At 40.0% G+C, this 24,450-nt stretch overlaps 1 protein-coding gene across 1 annotated transcript; it reads right to left on the reverse strand.

The window, feature by feature from the left end:
* Window positions 1-8,298: 8,298 nt before the first annotated feature.
* Window positions 8,299-8,668, reverse strand: LOC132435646 (large ribosomal subunit protein eL42-like). Its single transcript, XM_060027755.1, has one exon. It carries the CDS (start codon window positions 8,656-8,658, stop codon window positions 8,338-8,340), a length of 321 nt encoding a protein of 106 aa, XP_059883738.1. The 5' UTR covers window positions 8,659-8,668; the 3' UTR covers window positions 8,299-8,337.
* Between the last annotated feature and the right edge of the window lie 15,782 nt (window positions 8,669-24,450).

Here is a 24,450-nt window from a genome sequence, read left to right on the forward strand (position 1 = left end):
TTGGCAGTGTCCCCAAAATGGATACAATTGTGCCTGGTCTGGTGCAAGCCCAGGACAGCTAAAAGCCAAAGGGAAAAGCCATCCATACCTGGGAAAGCAATCCTGCGTGCCCTCCTCACCTGCTGCCCCCACCCACCGCGAGCTCCTAACCCCTGGGCTGAGTCACCTGGGGACCCAGGAAAGCGGAAGCCTCCCCTGGAACCTCATTGTCTCCTTCCTTTCTCCTTTCCTTCCTGGATTCCCTCTGCCAGTCCCTGAACATTGGGAATACAGCCCAAGGTAGCTGCTTCAGTGTGGAGGCACACCTAATAAGACTCGCAAGCTTGTAGGCTTGTCCACAGTCCTGAGGTTCCTGCTCTTCTTCTCATGTCCTCTTCCTGAGTAGCTGCTTCATTTCCCAAGCTAGCCGCTACCAGCTCTATGGCAATTACTCTCACCTCCACATTCCCACAGTCCCAATGCCTCCTGCCTGATCCAGACTAAAATTACGGATTGCTTATTGGACATCCCCACCCAGATGACCCTCCAAAACAGAATCCTCGTCCCCTACCCTCGATGCTGCTGTGCCTCCTGGGTTCCCTACTTCAGAGTCCTTCCCCTCGGTCCTTCAAGCTAGAAACCTGAGTTGTCTAGACCCCTTGCTCTCGCTCATGCCCACACCGACCTGGACACCTTTCTGGTGCCCCTCCCCTCAGAAATGCTCTGCATCCTCCCTGCTATCCCTGCTGGCCCTGCTCTGCTTCTGGCTCTGGTCCTGTCCAGCACAGCTTCCTGACTGGTCTTCCTGACTCCACCCCATCTTCAAACCCAGCAGTTCCCAAAGTATGGTCCCCAGGCCAACTGGAAGGCAGCGACTGCATGATCTGGAACGTGTTAGAAATGCAGATCCTTAGGTTTCACCCAGATGGGCTGAATCAGAAACCCTGGGGGTAGGACTCAGCCGTCTGTGTTTTACAAACCTCTCCCCTCCCACCCAGGTGTCCAGGATACCTACCCTACCTACCCTTCACCAGAAGAATTGAATACCTGCTTACGCTGTCCTGGGCCCCCAGGTGACTCAGGCCAGGGGTTAGAAGCTTGTGTGAGGGGAAACAGGTGAGGAGGGCACATGGGATTGCTTTCCCAGGTATGGATGGCATTTCCCTTCGGCTTTTAGCTGTCCTGGGCTTGCACCAGACCAGGCTCAATTGCACCCACTTTGGAGACACTGCATGGAGTTCTCAGTGGGCTTGGGTGTCATGACACAATGGCTCGGTGTAGGTCTGTCTTGCCCATTAACTAAGGACTGAGGCAGGCAAAGGTATGGGTAAGGAGCGGCCACTGCTTAGAGAACCCAGAGGAAAGAAGTAGGGAAGGCTTTTCATGGAGGCTTGTGACTGCCCCTGTAGAGAAGGGACACCGTAGCCATCATGAGGTATACTTACTAATCTTTTGACCATTGGCCTCAGTGCTCAGTACCAAGTCTAAATTCCAGGCCCCCTGGGAAGCTTCCCTGAGTCTTTCTGGTCCCTAAAAAAGCCCTCGCTGTGGATGGTGAGGGGCATGCAGGGCAACAGATGAGGTGGGAAATGTCCAGCAGGGACACAGTGCTGTCAGTCCTGACTGGGCGGGGCAGCTAAGAGCCAGTGCCCAGGTCGTGTGCTACCCGCTAGTCTCCCTCCTTGGGAGACTCCATTCTCTTCTAATCATTCTGCACTGTGGCCAGGGTGAATGTTCACACCTTGGTTGGCACAATCCGCTTATAAACAATAAAGAGCCTATAATCAAAGGGAACTGGTTGTGGTTCAGGGTCCAAACAGTCCAGAGATCACAGAGGAAGGCTATCTGAATAAACTGAAGCCCTTAGGAAATGCTTAGGGAGGTGGAGTCTGCCTTGACTTTGATAGAGAGAAAAGAGGTGGAGGAGACCAGAGGTTAAACCAGGTGCCAGAGGTACTCAGTTTTTTATAGTATGAGGAATCCCACCCTTAAACAGTTATTTCTTTATTTTTTCTCCTGGTTTCAAAAATAATGCAAAAAATTCAAAGAATACAAAATTGTGTATCGTTTCCAACAATTTCATACAGACCTGAGTCAGAGATGGCTCAGACATGCTTTCAGTATGATGTGTATTCTTTCAGATTTTTCCTAGATTTTTTGAACTAATTTTTATATTATTTTATAAAAACAGGATTATGTTATAACATATGTTTTTACAACTGTTCTGAAACTTCCCATGTTCTCTTAATAATACTCTTGGATGGCTGTCCAAATCAGTTCATATAATTTTTTAAACCCTAACATAGTTTTCCATAGTAGGGATATACCATAATATATATTTTTTAACATAAAATTTTTAACCAATATTCTATTGATGGGCTCTTGAGTCATTTCCAATTTTTCACTTATGCAAACATTGCTGCAGTTAATAAAACTTTATAAATTGTGCCCTTCTGTGTGTGTGTGAGTATATCTACATGGTAACTTTCCAAAGTGGAATTGTCTGATCAAGCACGAACATTTGAAATATTGATGGAAATGGCCAAACTGTCCTCCAAAAAGGTTGTACTAGTTTACACTCTTGCCAATAGTGTATGAGAACATTTCCTTCTTCATACTCTTTCAGACCCTGAGTGTCAATGGTTTTTTTTTGGTCCATTACATTTGTTTATTACCTTTGGAAACATGCTAATTTTCATGTGACTCACCACATAAGAATTGGTTTAGTTTTTTCTTCCCGATTATAAAAGAAATTCATTCAATGGTTTGTTTGTTTGTTTTTTTTAAAGGAAAATGTGGAAACAGGTGTTTGGATCTTAAGATGTTTGTTTTGGTGGACAGTTGGTCAACTGAGCATCTTTGCTTCTCTGGCTCTCTTTGTGCCCAAAAGAACCATGTGGTAATTAGCCATCTTTTAAACATTTCCTAATCCAAAAGGAGAAATTTAGCATCTTCTTGTTCTAAAATTAAAATTCTAAATTATTTGATAACTCATGAGAATGAACATGTTTGGCAGTTATTAAACCTTTTTGGGGTGGGGTCCTTCTCTGAGAATGGCTGGTTCATGTCTTTATCTATTTTTCTATTGGATGTTTTGCCTTTATCTTCTTGAGTTTTAAGAGTTCTTGGTATATTTCATTAGTGATACCATTAACCTTTTGTTTATCACAAGGGTTGCAATTATTTTCCTGCCAGTTTAACATTTATTTGCCTTTTGGTTTTGTCCGGTAGCATTTGCCTTATTGGAGTTTAATCAAATGTTTTCCCTTTTTGGTGTCTGTGTTTCATAACATCTTTAGTTCTTTTATTTTCTATTTTATTTTTAATTGTGGTAAAATACACATAACATAAAATTTACCATCTTAACAATTTTAAGTGTTCATTTCAGTATTAATAAGTATATTCACTTTGTGTGCAATCTTCAGAACGATTTCATCTTGCAGAACTGAAACTCTGTACCCATTAAACTACAACTCCCTATTCCTCTTTACAGCCACCATTCTGCTTTCTGTCTGGATTTGACAATCCTGGGTACCTCATATAATTGGAATCATACAGTATATGTCTTTTTGTGACTGGCTTATTTCACTTAGCATAATGTCCTCAAGGTTCATCCATGGTGTAGCACATGTCAGAATGTCCTTTCTTTTAAAGGCTGAGTAATATTCCATTGTATGTATGTACCACATTTTGTATATCCATTCATCCGTTGAAAGACAGTTGGGTTTTTTCCACTTCTTGGCTACTGTGAATAATGCTGCCATAAACATGCATGTACGAACACCTCTTCAAGACCCTGCTTTCAATTCTTTTGGGTATATACTCAGAAGTGAAATTGCTGGACCACATGGTAATTCCATTTTTAACTTTTTCAGGAACTGCCACACCGTTTTCCACAGCGGCTGCGCCATTTTATATTCCCACCAACTGCTCACAAGTGTTCCAATTTCTCCACTTCCTTCACCAACACTTTTTGATAGTTGCCGTCCTAATGGATGTGAAGTGGCATATCATTGTGTGTGTGTTTTTTAAACTAAACAGACTTTATTTATTTTTATTTATTTTTATTTTCCGGTACGCGGGCCTCTCACTGCTGTGGACCCTCCCGTTGCGGAGCACAGGCTCCGGACGCGCAGGCTCAGTGGCCATGGCTCACAGGCCCAGCTGCTCCCCGGCATGTGGGATCCCCCCAGACTGGGACATGAACCGGTGTCCCCTGCACCGGCAGGCAGACTCTCAACCACTGCGCCACCAGGGAAGCCCCAGACTTTATTTTTTAGAGTAGTTTAGGTTTACAGAAAAATTGAGCAGAATGTACAGAGGGTTCCGTATATCCCCTACAACTACTCATGCATAGCTTTCCCCGCTAGCACACTCCCAACTAGAGTGGCACACGTGTTAAAACTGATGAACCTATTGATACAATGACATATCATTAACCCCCAAGTTTACATTAGAGTTCACTTTTGGTGTCGTACGTTCTCTAAGTTTAGAAAATATATAATGTCGTGTATCCATCATTATAGTATCATACAGGACAGAATCATTGTCCTAAAAATCCTCTGTGCTCCACTTACTCATCCCTCCCCACTCTCCAAACCCTGCCAATCACTGATCTTTTTATTGCCCCCATAGTTTTGCCTTTTCCAGAATGTCATATAGTTTACATTGTATAGTATGTAACCTTTTAAAACTGGCTTCTTTCACTTAGTCACATGCATTTAAGGTTCCTTCATGTCTTTTTATGGTTTGATAGCTGATTTCTTCTTTTTTTAAATTAATTAATTAATTAATTTTTGGCTGCATTGGGTCTTCACTGCTGCGCACGGGCTTTTCTCTAGTTGCGTCGAGCGGGGTCTACTCTTTGCTGCGGTGTGCAGGCTTCTCATTGCGGTGGCTTCTCTTGTTGTGAAGCACAGGCTCTAGGCACGTGGGCTTCAGCAGTTGTGGCACATGGGCTCAGTAGTTGTGGCTCACGGGCTCTAGAGTGCAGGCTTAGTAGTTGTGGCACACGGGCTTAGGTGCTCCGCGGCATGTGGGATCTTCCCGGACCAGGGATCAAACCCATGTCCCCTGCACTGGCAGGCGGATTCTGAACCACTGTGCCACCAGGGAAGCCCCTGCTTTCTTTTTAGTAGTGAATAATATTCTTTGCTCTGGATGTACCACAGTTTATTTATCCATTCACCTACTGAAGGACATCTTGATGCTTCCAAGTTTTGTTAATTATGAATAAAGCTGCTCTAAACATCCTCGAGCAGGTTTTTGTGTGTACATAACATTTTCAACTCATTTGAGTAGATCCCAGGAGTGTGATTTCTGGATCATATGGTGAGAGTATGTTTAGTTTCGTAAGAAACTTCAAACTGCCTTCCAAAGTGGCTGTACCATTTTGCATTCTCACCAGCAATGAATGAGAGTTCCTACTGCTCTGCATCATTGTGGTTTCGATTTACATTTGAGCACTTATTATTTTTTTTTGATTTTATTTATTTATTTTTTACATCTTTATTGGAGTATAATTACTTTACAATGGTATGTTAGTTTCTGCTTTATAACAAAGTGAATCAGTTATACATATACATATGTTCCCATATCTCTTCCCTCTTGCGTCTCCCTCCCTCCCACACTCCCTATCCCACCCCTCTAGGTGGTCAAAAAGCACCGAGCTGATCTCCCTGTGCTATGCGGCTGCTTCCCCCTAGCTATCTATTTTACGTTTGGTAGTGTATATATGTCCATGCCACTCTCTCGCTTTGTCACAGCTTACCCTTCCCGCTCTCCATGTCCTCAAGTCCATGCTCTAGTAGGTCTGTGTCTTTATTCCCATCTTACCCCTAGCTTCTTCATGACCTTTTTTTTTTTCTTAGATTCCATATATATGTGATAGCATACAGTATTTGTCTTTCTCTTTCTGACTTACTTCACTCTGCATGACAGACTCTAGGTCCATCCACCTCATTACAAATAGCTCAATTTCGTTTCTTTGTATGGCTGAGTAATATTCCATTGTATATATGTGCCACATCTTCTTTATCCATTCATCCGATGATGGACACTTAGGTTGTTTCCATCTCCAGGCTATTGTAAATAGAGCTGCAATGAACATTTTGGTACATGACTCTTTTTGAATTATGGTTTTCTCAGGGTATATGCCCAGTAGTGGGATTGCTGGGTCATATGGTAGTTCTATTTGTAGTTTTTTAAGGAACCTCCAAACTGTTCTCCATAGTGGCTGTACCAATTCACATTCCCACCAGCAGTGCAAGAGTGTCCCCTTTTCTCCACACCCTCTCCAGCATTTATTGTTTCTAGATTTTTTGTTGATGGCCATTCTGACTGGTGTGAGATGATATCTCATTGTAGTTTTGATTTGCATTTCTCTAATGATTAATGATGCTGAGCATTCTTTCATGTGTTTGTTGGCAATCTGTATATCTTCTTTGGAGAAATGTCTATTTAGGTCTTCAGCCCATTTTTGGATTGGGTTGTTTGTTCTTTCGATATTAGGCTGCATGAGTTGCTTGTATGTTTTGAAGATTAATCCTTTGTCAGTTGCATCATTTGCAAATATTTTCTCCCATTCTGAGGGTTGTCTTTTGGTCTTGTTTGTGGTTTCCTTTGCTATGCAAAAGCTTTGAATTTACATTAGGTCCCATTTGTTTATTTTTGTTTTTATTTCCATTTCTATAGGAGGTGGATCAAAAAGGATCTTGCTGTGATTTATGTCACAGAATGTTCTGCCTATGTTTTCCTCTAAGAGTTTGATAGTTTCTGGCCTTACATTTAGGTCTTTAATCCATTTTGAGCCTATTTTTGTGTTTGGTGTTAGGGAGTGATCTAATCTCATACTTTTACATGTACCTGTCCAGTTTTCCCAGCACCACTTATTGAAGAGGCTGTCCTTTCTCCACTGTACATTCCTGCCTCCTTTATCAAAGATAAGGTGACCATATGTATGTGGGTTTATGTCTGGGCTTTCTATCCTGTTCCATTGATCTATCTTTCTGTTTTTGTGCCAGTACCATAGTGTCTTGATTACTGTAGCCTTGAAGTATAGTCTGAAGTCAGGGAGCCTGAATCCTCCAGTTCCATTTTTCATTCTCAAGATTACTTTGGCCATTCGGAGTCTTTTGTGTTTCCATACAAATTGTGAAATTTTTTTGTTCTAGTTCTGTGAAAAATGCCAGTGATAGTTTGATAGGGATTGCATTGAATCTGTAGATTGCTTTGGGTAGTAGAGTCATTTTCACAATGTTGATTCTTCCAACCCAAGAGCATGGTATATCTGTCCATCTATTTGTATCACCTTTAATTTCTTTCATCAGTGTCTTATAATTTTCTGCATACAGGTCTTTTGTCTCCTTAGGTAGATTTATTCCTAGATATTTTATTCTTTTTGTTGCAATGGTAAACGGGAGTGTTTTCTTGATTTCACTTTCAGATTTTTCATCATTAGTGTATAGGAATGCCAGAGATTTCTGTTCATTAATTTTCTATCCTGATACTTTACCAAATTCATTGATTAGCTCTAGTAGTTTTCTGGTCGCATCTTTAGGATTCTCTATGTATAGTATCATGTCATCTGCAAACAGTGACAGCTTTACTTCTTCTTTTCCGATTTGGATTGCTTTTATTTCTTTTCCTTCTTTGATTGCTGTGGCTAAAACTTCCAAAACTATGTTGAATAAGAGGGGTGAGAGTGGGCAACCTTGTCATGTTCCTGATCTTAGAGGAAATGCTTTCAGCTTTTCACCATCGTGGACGATGTTGGCTGTGGGTTTGTCATATATGGCCTTTATTATGTGGAGGAAAGTTCCCCCTATGCCTACTTTCTGGAGGGTTTTTATCATAAATAGGTGTTGAATTTTGTCGAAAGCTTTCTCTGCATCTATTGAGATGATCACATGGTTTTTCTCCTTCAGTTTATTAATATGGTGTGTCACGTAGATTGATTTGCGTATATTGAAGAATCCTTGCATTCCTGGAATAAACCCCACTTGATCATGGTGTATGATCCGTTTAATGTGCTGTTGGATTCTGTTTGCTAGTATTTTGTTGAGGATTTTTGCATCTATGTTCATCAGTGATATTGGCCTGTAGTTTTCTTTCTTTGTGACATCCTTGTCTGGTTTTGATATCAGGGTGATGGTGGCCTCGTAGAATGAGTTTGGGAGTGTTCCTCCCTCTGCTATATTTTGGAAGAGTTTGAGAAGGATAGGTGTTAGCTCTTCTCTAAATGTTTGATAGAATTCGCCTGTGAAGCCATCTGGTCCTGGGCTTTTGTTTGTTGGAAGATTTTTTTTTTTTAACAATCTCAAATGTTTATTGCCTTCATAACAAAACAAAATATGAAGCTCAGAACTGGATCACTTGGCCCTTTCTCTTCTTATCTCCTCCCAGCTCAAAATGCTTGCATCTCTTAATTGCCAGCATTTTCTTAAATCTGCAGTTAGGTTCAACACATTCAAGCCTCAGCACAATCTTCTTTGTAGTTTTAGCCTTTTTCCGGAAAATCGGCTTAGTCCGCCCACCATAGCCACTCTTCTTTCTGTCATAACGCCGCTTTCCCTGGGCATACAGAGAATCCTTTCCCTTCTTGTACTGTGTCACTTTGTGGGGTTGGTGCTTGCCACACTTCTTACAGACAGTCCGGCGGGTTTTAGGAACGTTCACCATGTTTTCGACAGCGCTATCAGCACGGCTGTTGGAAGATTTTTAATCACAGTTTCAATTTCAGTGCTTGTGATTGGTCTGTTCATATTTTCTATTTTTTCCTGATTCAGTCTTGTCAGGTTGTGCATTTCTAAGAATTTGTCCATTTCTTCCAGATTGTCCATTTTATTGGCATAGAGTTGCTTGTAGTAATCTCTCATGATCCTTTGTGTTTCTGCAGTGTCAGTTGTTACTTCTCCTTTTTCATTTCTAATTCTATGATTTGAGTCTTCTCCCTTTTTTTCTTGATGAGTCTGGCTAATGGTTTATCAATTTGGTTTATCTTCTCAAAGAACCAGCTTTAGTTTTATTGATCTTTGCTATCCTTCATTTCTTTTTCATTTATTTCTGATCTGATCTTTATGATTTCTTTCCTTCTGCTAACTTTGGGGTTCTTCTTGTTCTTCTTTCTCTAATTGCTTTAGGTGCAAGGTTAGGTTGTTTATTCGAGATGTTTCCTGTTTCTTAAGGTACGATTGTATTGCTATAAACTTCCCTCTTAGAACTGCTTTTGCTGCATTCCATAGGTTTTGGGTTGTCGTGTCTCCATTGTCATTTGTTTCTAGGTATCTTTTTATTTCCTCTTTAATTTCTTCAGTGATCACTTCGTTATTAAGTAGTGTATTATTTAGCCTCCATGTGTTTGTATTTTGTAGAGATCTTTTCCTGTAATTGATATCTAGTCTCATAGCATTGTGGTCGGAAAAGATACTTGATACAATTTCAATTTTCTTAAATTTACCATGGCTTTATTTGTGACCCAAGATATGAACTATCCTGGGGAATGTTCCGTGAGCACTTGAGATAAATGTGTATTCTGTTGTTTTTGATGGAATGTCCTATAAATATCAATTAAGTCCATCTTGTTTAATGTATCATTTAAAGCTTGTGTTTCCTTATTTATTTTCATTTTGGATGATCTGTCCATTGGTGAAAGTGGGGTGTTAAAGTCCCCTACTATGAATGTGTTACTGTCGGTTTTCCCTTTTATGGCTGTTAGTATTTGCCTTATGTATTGAGGTGAGCACTTATTTATAATGTCAAAAAATTTCTCCCATTTCACAGTTGTTGATGTTTCAATTTCACTGAAGGAAGGAAACAGCATATCTCATTTATCCAGACACTCTTTAAAATAAAATTTTGTCTTTTTATGTTTTGTCAAAATAGAAATTCATTGATGTCTTCTGCTTTAAAAGGAGTTCAAAACATTTCAAGAAAAAAAAAGAAAATGTATGAAATGGAAGATAAAAATCCCCACCATCCAGACAACCATTATGAACAGATATTTTTCAATACAAATACACATTTATAGTACTGTACACACTGCTTTATATGCTGCATAATTTATTTCACTTTTTATTATCTTTCATTTGCCACTAGAATATCAACTCTAGAAAGGCAACAAGTTCTTTGCTTTTTTGCTCATTGCTGTATCCCCCATGACTACAGGAGGGCCTGACACATGTGGGCCCTCAAGAAACATCTGTTAAATGAAGAAATAAATAAATCCCACTTTTAATCACTTAACAAAATGTCTTGGAATTTCTTATTTTTTCTGTGTCCATAAACATAGATTTTCATCATTATCCACTTTATTAGCTGCATATATTTCAATGTATTTATCAAACTAACCTTTACTGATTGACTGTAATAAGTAGTTTCCACTTTGTCACTATTATAAACAATACTGTGATGAATATGCTTTTACTTATGTGTGGGTACCTATGGGATTATATCCTTAGATCATTCCAAAAGGAGAAATTTCTTGGTTAAGTAGAATACACATTTAAAAATGTATATGGGCTTCCCTGGTGGCACTGTGGTTGAGAGTCTGCCTGCCAAGGAAGGGACACAGGTTCGAGCCCTGGTCTGGGTGGATCCCACATGCTGTGGAGCAACTGGGCCCGTGGGCCACGGTTGCTGAGCCTGCGCGTCTGGAGCCTGTGCTCTGCAACAAGAGAGGCCGCGATAGTGAGAGGCCCGCACACCGCGATGAAGAGTGGCCCCCACTAGAGTGGCCACAACTAGAGAAAGCCCTAGAGAAAGCCCTAGAGAAAGCCCTCGCACAGAAACGAAGACCCAACACAGCCATAAATAAATAAATTAATTAATTAAAAAAAAGAAAACACAAATAGTTACAAAAAAATAAGATAATAAACTAAAGATGAAACATATTAAAAATCATAATTGTAAAAATATATATATATATATATATATTTATTTATTTGGTTGTACTGGGTCTTAGTTGCAGCATGCCTGCAACTCTTTTAGTTGTGGCATGCAGGATTTAGTTACCCGACCAGTGATTGAACCCGGGCCCCCACATTGGGAGTGGAGTCTTAACCACTGGACCACCAGGGAAGTCCCTAGAATACACATTTTAATTAGAAATAATTTTGCTAAGCCAGACCTCCAGAAAGTCATTGCAATTTATTCTCCCACTAAGGTATGAGAGTGCTTATTTTCCTGGAACCTAACTAGAGTGCATCAAACCTTTTTTTTTTTTTAAATGCTTTACCCAGTTTAAATTATGTCAGAGATTGCATCATCTTCTGCTTGTTTACAGCTAAGAGCTTCAATGAGCCAAACCACCAAGGGAAGCCAAACAGCTTTTACTCCTATTCTTAGAGCATACTCTTTACTGTAATTATTATCCAATGTATTTCTTTTTTTTAATTAATTAATTTATTTATTTATTTATTTATTTTTGGCTGTGTTGGTTCTTCGTCACTGAGCGTGGGCTTTCTCTAGTTGTGGCGAGTGGGGGCTACTCTTTGTTGTGGTATGTGGGCTTCTCATTGCGGTGGCTTCTCTTGTTGCAGAGCACAGGCTCTAGGCGTGCAGGTTTCAGTAGTTGTGGCACACGGGCTCAGTAGTTGTGGCACACAGGCTTAGTAATTGTGGCTTGCGGGCTCTAGAGCGCAGGCTCAGTAGCTGTGGCACACGGACTTAGTTGCTCCATGGCATGTGGGATCTTCCCGGGCCAGGGCTCGAACCCGTGTCCCCTGCAGGTGGAATCTTAGCCACCGCACCACCAGGCAAGTTCAGCCAATGTACTTCTTTAAGTTTAATTTTTAAAAAACCCTATCTTTACTTTTGTTTTTACATATAAATATTCATTTTTAAATACTGAGTCACAAATCTAAGCATTTTTGAGCACCCTAATTACATACTCCTACCATATCTAGTCCACAATCTGGAAGTATTATTTTCTGTTAATTATTCACTTTGTACAGTTAGAAAGAGGAAGGACAAGTAAAGAGATGGTCTAGAAAGGCCAGTCAATCCTGTTGCTATTTTCCCTGGTCTTTAAATTTATAGTAAAGGCTCAGAGAAGTCCTAGAGTACAGTAAACACTCAGAATTTCCCAACTGATTTGCCCATCGAACATTTTGCAGAATAGAGTTCTACAGATGATCCGCTTGAAAACACAATTAGTTGTAGAGTCCTGGTCTGGGTTTGAATTACAGCTCTGCCCCCTACTATTAACTTTAGGCAAGTTAACATCTCTAAGCTTTAATTTTCTCATCCATAAATAATATTTCTTCATATGACTATTGGGAGGAATAAATGAAATCATGTGTGTAAAGCTTCTGGCATGTAGTAAGTGTTCTGTAGCAAGTAAGTGGAAGCTGCACTCTTACCATATCAGGGCTCTCACCTAATCAGGTCATTTTATCAGGCTCTACCATTGATTTCATCAAGAACTATGTCCTACACCCTGAGAAAACCATAATTCAAAAAGAGTCATGTACCACAATGTTCATTGCAGCTCTATTTACAATAGCCAGCACATGGGAGCAACCTAAGTGTCCATCGACAGATGAATGGATAAAGAAGATGTGGCACATATATACAATGGAATGTTAGTCAGCCATAAAAAGAAACGAAATTGAGTTATTTGCAGTGAGGTGGATGGACCTAGAGTCTGTCATACAGAGTGAAGTAAGTCAGAAAGAGAAAAACAAATACCGTATGTTAACACATATATATGGAATCTAAAGTAAATAAATAAATAAAAAGGTTCTGAAGAACCTAGAGGCAGGACAGGAATAAAGACGCAGACGTAGAGAATGGACTTGAGGACACGGGGAGGGGTAAGGGTAAGCTGAGACGAAGTGAGATAGTGGCATGTACATATATACACTACCAAATGTAAAATAAATAGCTGGTGGGAAGCAGCCACATAGCACAGGGAGAGCAGCTTGGTGCTTTGTGACCACCTAGAGGGGTGGGATAGGGAGGGTGGGAGAGAGATGCAAGAGGGAGGAGATATGAGGATATATGTATATGTATAGCTGATTCACTTTGTTATGAAGCAGAAACTAACACACCATTGTAAAGCAATTATACTCCAATAAAGATGTTTAAAAAAAAAAAAAGAAAACTATGTCCCACTCACTGTCTAGATAACCTGGGTTAGATTTGGATTATTCCTAAAACTGATACCATACATTTCTTGGTTTGTATCATTTCTGTAGATGGCTGATCTAATTAATGTTATGATTCTTAACTGCACTTTGGGAGTTAGCTTGCAGTTACCCTCTTGTGACTATCAATACCTTCCATACCTTTCATTAAACTGAGGGACAAATTATACTAATGCCCTCACATTTTATTTCACCATTTTATTTTAATCATTAGTTTCTAGAATTAGTATTAAGGCCTCTTTGGGGACCAGAATTTGGTTTGCCACTTCTTATACTTGATATCTTTCTTCTACAAACATGTTATTGAATTTTTGTCACCACCCATTAGAGGATTTTACTGATTGTTGGGATGATTTTGTACTGACGGACATTCCCTCAATTTTTATTCCAAACTGCCATTTTTTTAGTGGTGCCAATATGGTGACTTCTGGGTTCTTAGAGCTCATTCTTACATCTACTCGGTTGTAGCCATAGGATCTCAGATAGGGAGGTATACTGGCTGCCCACCTTGGGCCTCTTGTAGGTGCTGTGAGGATCAAAATCCAGAATTCTGTCTACTCACACTGAATTGACTGGTTCACTGATCACATTAGCAGTTGGGTGATTGATGTTCTGTTCTATGTATTACTTGGTAATAAGTATAAACTACTGTTGATATTGTTGATAAACCCAAATTCTCTTTAAAATGAAAGGAATATTGTTCCCCATCTAGACCACAGGTTGGCAAACTACAGCCCTCAGGCTGGCCACCTGTTTTTGCAAATAACGTCTTCTTGGAATTCTGCCATTCCCATGTTTATGCACTGTCTCTGGCTGCTTTGTGCTACAACAGTAGAGTTGATTGGCTGTGACAGAGACCAAGTGGCCTGCAAGCCTAGAATATTTACTATCTGGCCCTTTAAGAAACAGTTTGCCAACCAACCCTTGATCCAGACTATCAGAAGTTGCCAGATAATCATTGTTTCACAGCAAGGGGAGTTGGATGTGTTTAAGGGATAGTTTAATCAAACTATGCCTGAAACCTCCTTCACCACTTTAGAGTTATACCTGAATTCATTAGAATTCTTGAGTCCTGTTAGATCTTGGTTTGGAGCTCTCTTTTTTTTAAATCTTTTTATGGCCTTTGTTTTAAAGTCTGTTTTGTCTGATATGAGTATTGTGACCTCTGCTTCCTTGTCATTTCCACTTGCATGAAATATCTTTTTCCATCCCCCCACTTTCAATCTATGTGTGTCCTTTGCCCTAAAGTGGGTTTCTTGTAGGCAGCATACTGTAGGCTCTTGTTTTTTAATCCAATCTGCCACTCTGTGTCTTTTGATTGGAGTATTTAGTCCATTGACATTTAAGGTAATTATTGATAGATATGTATTTATTGTCATTTTAAACCTTGTTTTCCAGTTGATTTTTTATTTCTTCTTTGCTCCTTTCGTTATCTTTCTGTTTTTCCTTTTGGTTTGGTTTGATTTGGTTTTGGTTTGATGATTTTCTTTTGTATTATGCTTGCGTTCTCTTCTTTTTGGTTTTTGTGAATCTATTGTGTTTTTGATTTGTGGTTACCTTGTTTTTCAAGTATGTTAACCCACTACTATATCTACTTGATTTAGACTGATAGTCATATAGGCTCAAACACATTCTAAAAAAAAAAAATCATCTACATTTTCTTACTGTCATCCCTTACATTTTATGATTTTGATGTCCTCTTTTACATTTTCATGTTTATCCTTTTGCTATTCATTTTGGTTATTGCTTTCACAAAAATTTATCTTATATATTTTTTTAATCTGTATACTGGCTTATTTAAGTGATTAACTTTCCAATTGTGATATTCTCTAACCTATAGACTCTTGATTGTTTTCTATTTTTTTAAATAGATCTTTATTGGAGTATAATTGCTTCACTATACTGTGTTAGTTTCTGTTGCACAACAAAGCGAATCAGTCATATGCATACACATGTCCCCATATCCCCTCCCCCTTGAGCCTCCCTCCCACCCTCCCTATCCCACCCCTCTAGAAGACTTTTCATTACTTCTTTTATGATAGGTTTAGTATTGCTGTATTCTTTTAGTTTTTGCTTGTCTTAGAAATTCTTTATCTCTCCTTCTATTCTAAATGATAATCTTGCTGGGTAGAGTATCCTAGGTTGTAGATTTTTCCCTTTCAGGACTTTGAATATACCTTGCCACTCCCTTCTGATCTGCCACATTTCTGTAGCGAAATCAGCTGATAGCTTTATGGGGGTTCCCCTGTAATTAACTCTTTGTTTTTCTCTTGCAGCCTTTAGAATCCTCTCTTTAACTTTGGCCATTTTAATTATAATATATCTTGGTAGGTCTGTTTAGGTTCATCTTGTTTGGGACCCTCTGTGCTTCCTGTACCTGAATATCTGTTTCCTTCTTTAGGTTTGGGAAGTTTTCAGCCATAATTCCTTCAAATACATTTTTGATCCCTTTCCTCTTTGTTCTCCTTTTGGGATCCCTATTATGCATAGTTTGTCACACTTTACATTATCCCATAGGTCTCTTAGACTGTTTTCATTTTTTTCTTTTGTCTTTGTGTTCTGATTGGTTGATTTCCATAATTCTATCTTCCAGATCACTTATTCATTCTTCTGCATTATTCAATCTGCTATTTATTGCCTTTAGCTCAGGTTTTGTCTTGGCAAATGAGTTTTCTACTTTTTTTGGCTCCTCTTTACAGTTTCTAGTTCCTTTTTTTACAGGAATCTGCATTTCTGTCAATAGCTTTTCTTAATTCCTTCAGTATTTTTATTATCTCCTTTTTGAACTCATGTCTATTAGACTGAAGAGGTCTGTTTCATTTTTTATTCTTTCAGGGAATTCTCTTGATTTTTTAATTGGGAGTGGTTCCTCTACTTCTTCATTTTGCTTATATTTCTCTTATTCTGAGTTTAGGAGAAACAATTATCTCCTGTGGTCTTGGAGGGCTATTTTTATGTGGGAGCATCCCTGTGTAGCCTGCGTGGGTTTTAATATTTTTGGTGAGAGGACTGTTTTATGGATAGCTGTTGCCTCTTTCTTCAGTGTGGAGCATCAAACCTTTTAACCTTCACAATCTAATAGGTGAAAAATAGTGCTGTACTGGGTTTAAATTTGCATTTATTTGGTTATTAGTGAGTTATACATATTTTCTTGTTTATTGTCAATTTGTATTTCTTCTTTTGTAAATTGCCTGTGAGTTTTTTTTTGCATTTTTATTAGCGTGCCTAATTGTTTCTTATTGATTTATAATAATTCTTTATATACTTAAGATATTAATTAACATTTTGTATGCCGTGAATGTTACAAATAGTTATTCCTAGTTTGTCGTTTCTTTTAAAATTATTTTCATGGTATCTTTTTAAAAAAGGAAGTTTTACTTAAAGTGTTTTTAAATTGAAGGATAACATACATTTAGAAAAGTACACAAATTTTAAGTGCTCAGTGAGTCTTTATACCCGTATAATCATTACCCACATCAGGTTTCCATGTAACCTCTCCCAGTTGATAATCCTCCCAAGGTAGACGCTACTCTGATAAAGCTTTAACTTTTGATGTAATAATATCTGTTTATCCTTCATGGTATGTATCTTGGGGCTACGTTTAAAAAAATTCCTCTACTCATAATTATATATTCACCTACATTTTATTCTGGCACTTTCATTATTTCATTATTATATTGAAATCTTTATTTAATCCAGCTGAAATCTATTCTAATGTAAACAAGAGATAGGGATCAAACTCCCCTGTCTTCTCTCTTCCTTCAAAGCTATTACCAGCATTTTGTTAACTAGGCAACATCATTTATAAACTAGTCAACACCATCTCCATGATTTAAAATATTCTCTCTTTCTATATTCTACTGTCTTCCTTTATTTGCCCATTTCTGCATCAGTATCTCAGCATTTTAAATATAGCTCTAGGTTTTAATATCTGCTGAAGTAAATATTGCACTGTTATTCTCTTTCAAATATTTCTCTGTTATTATTGCTTATTTATTCTCCAGAAAAACTTTAAAGTCATTTTGTGAAATTCTCTCACCATATCCCCTGAAAGAGTTGAGATCCTAATTGGTTATATTGAATTTACATATTAATTAATTAATTAACGTATTTATGTATTTTTGGCTGCACAGCATGTGGGATCTTAATTCCCCGACAAGGGATTGGATTGAACCCATGCCCCCTGCTGTGGAAGCATGAAGCCTGACGCCCTAACCAATGGACCACCAGGGAATTCCCTACATATTAATTTAGAAAACATTTATACCTTTACATAATTGTATGTATTTCCATTTATTCAAAACTTTCTTTATGTCCCTTAATAACATCTCAAGGTTTTCCTCATATAGACCTTGCACAGTTCTGTTTTTCAAACTAGGTTTTTATGTTTTTTGATGCTACTATATTAACATTTTTGTTATATTTTCTATCTGATTACTGACATATAGGAAACTTGCATTTTATTATATACATATATAATATATTATTATACACACATATCTAGTCATCTTGCTAAACTATCTCATTAGTTTGATGGGTTTTTTTTTTTGAGTAGATAGCATATCATCTGAAAATCGTATTTATTTAAACCAATATTTCTACATTTTATTTAGTTTCTTATTTTTATTACACTATTTAGAACTTTCAGAACAATGTTTAATGTGTTGCTCTTACAACTGGCATCCTTGTCTTTAATGAGAATGCCTCTAGCTCAGTGTTCTTAACCATCCCTACAACCCTCACAAGTTCTAATTCATTAAATCTGAGGTGGCACCCAGGCAACTGTGTTCTGTTAATTACACAGGTAATACTGAAGCATGTTCCCAATGTGTCATTGAGGATCATGATCTAGCATTTCCCCATTAAATAGAATTCAATATAATATGCATTATTTTACATATTATGGAAGTATTGTTCCACCAAACGTTTATTAAGAGTTATTAATTGGGAGTTGGATTTAGTAAAATGTATTCTCAGCATCTCAATGATCCTCCCCCTAGGATAAAACCTGAAAACACCTGTTTGAAGGCACCAGCCAACTACCAAAATAGGACATAAGAGGCCAGGTTTCTGGAGAGAGAAAACTCATTCTGGTGAACTTGATATTCTATGCCATTTTCCTCTTGAGACATCTTTCAGTGTTTAAGCAGCATAGGGCAGAGACCAAGAAGTTGAGCAAGAAGCAGTAACTGAGAGAATGGGAAGCTTATCAGTACTTTTGGCAGACTTATGAGGCTAGGGAGAAAAACACTGGAGTTCAGAGCCCACTGTGGAGGAGGGGCACTGTCAAACGCTCCAGGCTTTCCACTGGGACCTGTGATGGTTAACTTTATGTATTAACTAGGCTAGGCCACAGTACCCAGATAATTGGTCAAATATTAATTGAGGTATTTCCGTGAAGGTATATTTTAGATGAGATTAACATTTAAATTAGTAGATTTTGGGTAATGCAGATTATCCTCCACAATGTGGGTGGGTTTCATCCAATCAGTAGATGACCTTAATAGAAGAAGACTGATCTTCCTGGAAGAAGAAATTCTGTCAGCAGACCACCTTTGGACTCAAACTGCAATTCTTCCCTGGATCTGCAGCCTGCTGGCTGTATGCGCTCTCTCTCTCTCTCTCTCTCTCTCTCTCTCTCTCTTTTTGGTTCTATTTCTTTGGACAACCCTAACTAATACTGTCCCATAAAAAAACTATGCTCTAGAGAATAAGGGCAAGCCAGAAATAGACCAGGCCTCACAAAGACTGAACCCAGCTTAAAATAAGTTCAATTCCAGAGCTTCCCTGGTGGCCCAGTGGTTGAGAGTCCGCCTGCCAATGCAGGGGACACGGGTTCGTGCCCCAGTCTGGGAAGATCCCACATGCCGTGGAGCAGCTGGGCCCGTGAGCCATGGCCGCTGAGCCTGCATGTCCAGAGCCTGTGCTCCGCAACGGAAGAGACCACAACCGTGAGAGGCCCACGTACCGCAATAAATAAATAAATAAATAAGTTCAATTCCAGATTGGAATAAGGTGATTTCTAACTACCTGTGAAAATTTAGAGTAAATTCTCTTTAGAGGAAGATAATACTATTAAAGAGCCTGTACAAATATTTGTCCACAGTATCTGGCATTCAATTGAAAAATTATCAGGAATACCAGGAAGTAAGACTGAAACAGAAAAAGCAAACAATAGAAACAGATCACAGATGATCTCTATTTTGGAAAAATACAAAAAAGAGAAATTTGGAATATGGTGAAAAGGTTTAACATGTGTAATTGCAGTCCTAGAAGGAGAGGAAAGAATGAGACAAGAAGAATATTTGAAAAATAATGGACAAGAAATTTCCAACAACACAGGTGAAATACATTAAGCTACAGATTCAAGAAGTACTGTGTATCCCAAGTAGGATAAATACAAAGAAAATCATTCCTAGACACATCATAGTGGAACCATGGTATGCAGGGTGGTGGTGGAGGTGGGGTGTGGAATATTAAGATAAAGAGAACAATTTAAAAGCAATTGGGTGGGGATTTCCCTGGTGGCGCAGTGGTTAAGAATACGCCTGCCAATGCAGGGGACACAGGTTCGAGCCGTGGTTAGGGAAGATCCCACATGCCGGGGAGCAACTAAGCCTGCGAGCCACAACTACTGAAGCCCGGGTGCCTAGAGCCCGAGCTCTGCAACGAGAAGCCACTGCAATGAGAAGGCTGCACACTGCAATGAAGAGTAGTCCCCCTTTGCTGCCACCAGAGAAAGCTCACATGCAGCAACAAAGACCCAATGCAGCCAAAAATAAATAAATAAAATAAAGATAAAAAAATTTTGGGGCTTCCCTGTTGGCGCAGTGGTTGAGAGTCCGCCCGCCGATGCAGGGGACAAGGGTTCGTGCCCCGGTCCGGGAAGATCCCACATGCCGCGGAGCGGCGAGGCCCGTGAGCCATGGCCGCTGAGCCTGCGTGCCCGAAGCCTGTGCTCCGCAACGGGAGAGGCCACGGCAGTGAGAGGCCCGTGTACCGAAAAAAAAAATTTTTTTTGGACTGCATATTTGATGATATTAAATCAACAATAATCAACACTGCTTATAAGAGATACGCCTTAAATGCAAGGATTCAGTAAAACTGAAAGCAGCACTAATCAAAAGAAAGTTGTACTAACATCAAAGGTTTTAAGGCAAGGAACAGTCCTAAAGATAAAGAAATGTTTTATAATAAAAAAGAGTCAGTCCACCAGAGGATATAGCAATTCCACATTTATATGCACCTAACACACACACACACACACACACAGCAAGGGCAAAAACTGACCAAACAAAAAAGAGAAAGACACAAATTTGCAATCACGTTGATAGATTTTTAACACTGAGAAAATTCTCAGTAACTGATAGGACAAGGAGGCAAAAAAATCAGGAAGGATTTAGAGGATCTGAACAACAGGATTAACTCTTATCTGTGTACAGAATGTTGAGTGAACATTTTTGTTTCCCTGAATCGTTGCTATGGCCCCAACTCAAACAACAAGCTATAGGAGATGGCCAAAAAACGGAGCCTAATGCCTTCCCCAAGGCTTACTGAGGGGCAGCTTAACCCCCTACTTTCTGGGAGCAGCGTCCCTGCCCCCCACTTGGAGTCCCCAGACACCTATGTGAGAAAGCTAGAGAGAGAAGGAGACTGAGTCTTCCCAGTTGGAGCCCTCAGCCTTGGAAGGAGAGCAGTGTTATGGTGAGAGGGAATTTTCTCCTTTCTCTGTGGGGAGGGGAGGGCTTGCTAATAAGTAACCCCTGCCAAGTGAGTGGGGATTCCAAGAGGACCTTTGGAAGATCCAGGTGCAATAGTTCTCATTCTCCTTTTGGGTGTCTGCCAGTGCAGAGGCTGTATTGATCTGCCCTGAGCCCACCTGAAGGGGTTTGGAGGAAGGCAATGAGACAGGGCAGACAGTGGGGAAGTCTGTGGAGCAGACTGGACAACCCCATTTGGGGTGTCCTCACAGGTCCAGTGGGCACAGGGAAGGTGGGTGGGCTTCAGCCTTCTTGCCAATATCTAAGCCAAGAGCAAGTCTGTGGGTGCACCCCTGGAGGGTATATCCCTAGAGTGGGGCTAAGGGAGGGTAAAAGCGTTTGAACTAGACCAGATTTCCCATATCAAGGAAGTGTGCAGTTTAGGTGGGGGGCACTGTTTGCACAGAATATACCAAAAACCCCACGTGTGGTCGCTATGAGATAGCCAGCACTTGGACAGTCAGTGCTAAATGGAGAAGTGACAGCCAAAGGAAGAACTCTGAAACCTATCAGCCAGCTAACTAAAAAGACACATGCCCTTTTCCTGCCTGCCCTCAGGGATGACCCCAACTCTGGAGGAGCTCGAAATGTCCATCACACCCCTTTCCTCTTTCTAGGAGTCCTGGGTCTTGGGCTGACCTGGAAGGTGTCCCAGGATCCCCGTTCCCTCCCTTACTTATTATCAGGCAGTTCCCTCCCCCATTCCTGCCTGCATCCTTTCTGGCAAGCCTTTGTGATGTAGTGCCCCAGGTGGCTATTTTCAGCCTGGGAGACCGGAGAAGCTAGAGGGGAGGGATGGGGGAAGGGGGACTAGAGGGCTTTAAAAGTAGGGTTGGTAGCCTCCCTGCTGGATGGTTCTTTTTTTTTTTTATATAAATTTATTTATATTTTTATGTATTATTTTTGGTTGTGTTGGGTCTTCGTTGCTGTGCGCAGGCTTTCTCTAGTTGCAGTGAGCAGGGGCTACTCTTCTTCGTTGCGGTGCGCGGGCTTCTCGTTGCAGTGGCTTCTCTTGTTGCAGAGCTCAGGCTCTAGGCGTACAGGCTTTAGTAGTTGTGGCGCACGGGCTTAGTTGCTCCGCGGTTATGTCTTCCCGGACCAGGGCTCGAACCCGTGTCCCCTGCATTGGCAGGCAGATTCTTAACCACTGCGCCACCAGGGAAGCCCTGCTGGATAGTCATCTAAAGGTAAAGCTTTATCTGACACTTCAGGCCTGCCCACAGAAGGGTGGCTTTTAATGAAAGGCACGCCCCCCCCACCTTCATTTTGTGATTAAGTGCTCTGGTTTCCCTGGGAAAGGCCTCAGCGTATAGGGACTCAGCTGAGCCTGAGCTGTTAGGATCCTCTGTCCATCTCTCTAGAAAGGCAAGGATGCTCCTCTGAAAGACGAGAGCCCGCAAAGTGTGATTTGGAGCAAACTACTGGCCTTGGGCCTTATTATTATTATTATTACTATTATTGATAGCTGCTACTTATTGACTTGGGTCTATGTGCTACAAACTGTATGCATTCCCTTATCTAAATGTGGTATTTTCCACATTTTAGAGAGTTGAGGACTTTGAAGCTGGGGAGGGTAAGGCACTTATTGAAGTGACACAGTCAGCCAGTGAGGGAGCCAGGAATCCACCCCAGGTCAGTTTAGCTTTGGAGCTGGCTCTTAACTGCAGCATTACGTCCTCCCCTAGCGCTGAGGGAAAAGATATATTTGCAATTTGGTATTAGCTGAGAACTAGTAGTGTTCTGAAAGTGAGGTTCTCCCATAACATAATGCAAATAACTTAGAATCAGCCTTAATTTTCAAAATGTTCTTGGGTAGCCAAAATAACCTTTAACAAGTCAAATGAAAAAGTTGTGAAAAATCAAAATAGTAAGAGACCACTCAGGACTTCACAAAAGTTAAGGTTTAGGATACATTTTTTCACTGTCTTAAAATATTTTACTTTGAAGGGGAGGAGAAAAATAGGTGAGGGAAGGTAGAGGTACAAACTTTCAGTTACAAAATAAGTGAGTCAAGGTATGAAATGTACAATGTGGGAAATATAGTCAATAATTATTTAATATCTTTGTATGGTGCCAGATGATAACTAGACTTATCATGGTGATCATTTTGAAATGTATAGAAATATCGAATCACTATGTTGTATACCAGGAACTGTTATAGGTCGCTTATTCTTCAAAAGTAAACAAATGAACAGACTCATAGAAAAAGAGATTAGATTTGAGGTTACCAGAGGGTGGGGAGGGGGGGAATCGAATGAAAGTGATCAGAAGGTACAGACTTCCAGTTATAAGATAAATAAGTACTGCAGAAGTAATGTACAACATAATAAAGATAATTAACACTGTTCTATGTTATAAATGAAAGCTGTTAAGAGTAACAACTCTCCAAAGTAACTCCTAAGAATTCTCATGACAAGGAAAAGAATTTTTTCTATTTCTTCAGTCTAACACTCTCCCAAGTGAGTTATTTCATCTGCCTATATGAGATGACGGATGTTCACTAAACCTACTGTGGTCATCTTTTCACGTACATAAGTCAAATCATTATGTTATACACCTTAAACTTATATTGTGCCATACGTCAATTATATCTCAATAAAACGAAAACATATATTTTACTTCAATAATATCTTGTGGTGAGAATGGAATCTGGCAACAAGGGCAGACTCCAGAAGAGTTTTTTGAGTGGTTACCCTGGAAAGCGAGTTCGTGTGGGACGAAACGCTGAATAACACCTAGGAAGTTCATGGGCCAGAATGGGGGGAATTTCCTGAGGGCTGATCCAGGCTGAGTTCTGACACCAGTACTTTTCCACTCATTAAAAAAAAAAACAAAAAAACCTGATAGTATCTTTGGATGAGTTAGTTGCATAGCCCCTTGCTATAAAAAAAAGAAATGGAGATACCCTTTTTTATTCTGATGATATGGCTTTATATATTTTTTTGGAAAAGGAATGGTCTGTATACAAAACAGTCTTTATTAGTAAACTATGGACAGAAAAGGGCTACAGATCAAAATTATTACCTAGGTAGGTAGTCCCATGTTATTCCCAAGTTCATAAATGAGGAGACAACCATATTGTTCAAAATTTGATTCCCCAAATTTGCTGTACAAAATCCCTTTGCGGTTACTGCAAGTACCTTTTCTGCTGTAAAGTGGGAATCAATGTACTAAGTGGGCCCGTGGGCTCTCTTACTCCACCTTGGTGAGCTGTGTTAAAAAAAAAGTTTGAAAGTCAACAGCCTTGGATCTTACTTAGCTGCCAATAAAGAACAGCAGTTATGGGGGCTTCCCTGGTGGCGCAGTGGTTGAGAGTCTGCCTGCCGGTGCAGGGGACACGGGTTCGTGCCCCGGTCCGGGAGGATCCCACATGCCGCGGAACGGCTGGGCCCGTGAGCCATGGCCGTTGACCCTGCGCGTCCGGAGCCTGTGCTCCAGGAGAGGCCACAACAGTGAGAGGCCCGCGTACCGCAAAAAAAAAAAAAAAAAAAAAGAATGGCAGCTAAACTCCAGGTACTTGCCAAAGATTACAATTCCAAGTTCACTGTCACTAAATATTTATTAAA

This window comes from Delphinus delphis, chromosome 12 (genome assembly GCF_949987515.2).
Source record: "Delphinus delphis chromosome 12, mDelDel1.2, whole genome shotgun sequence".
Lineage (NCBI taxonomy): Eukaryota > Metazoa > Chordata > Mammalia > Artiodactyla > Delphinidae > Delphinus > Delphinus delphis.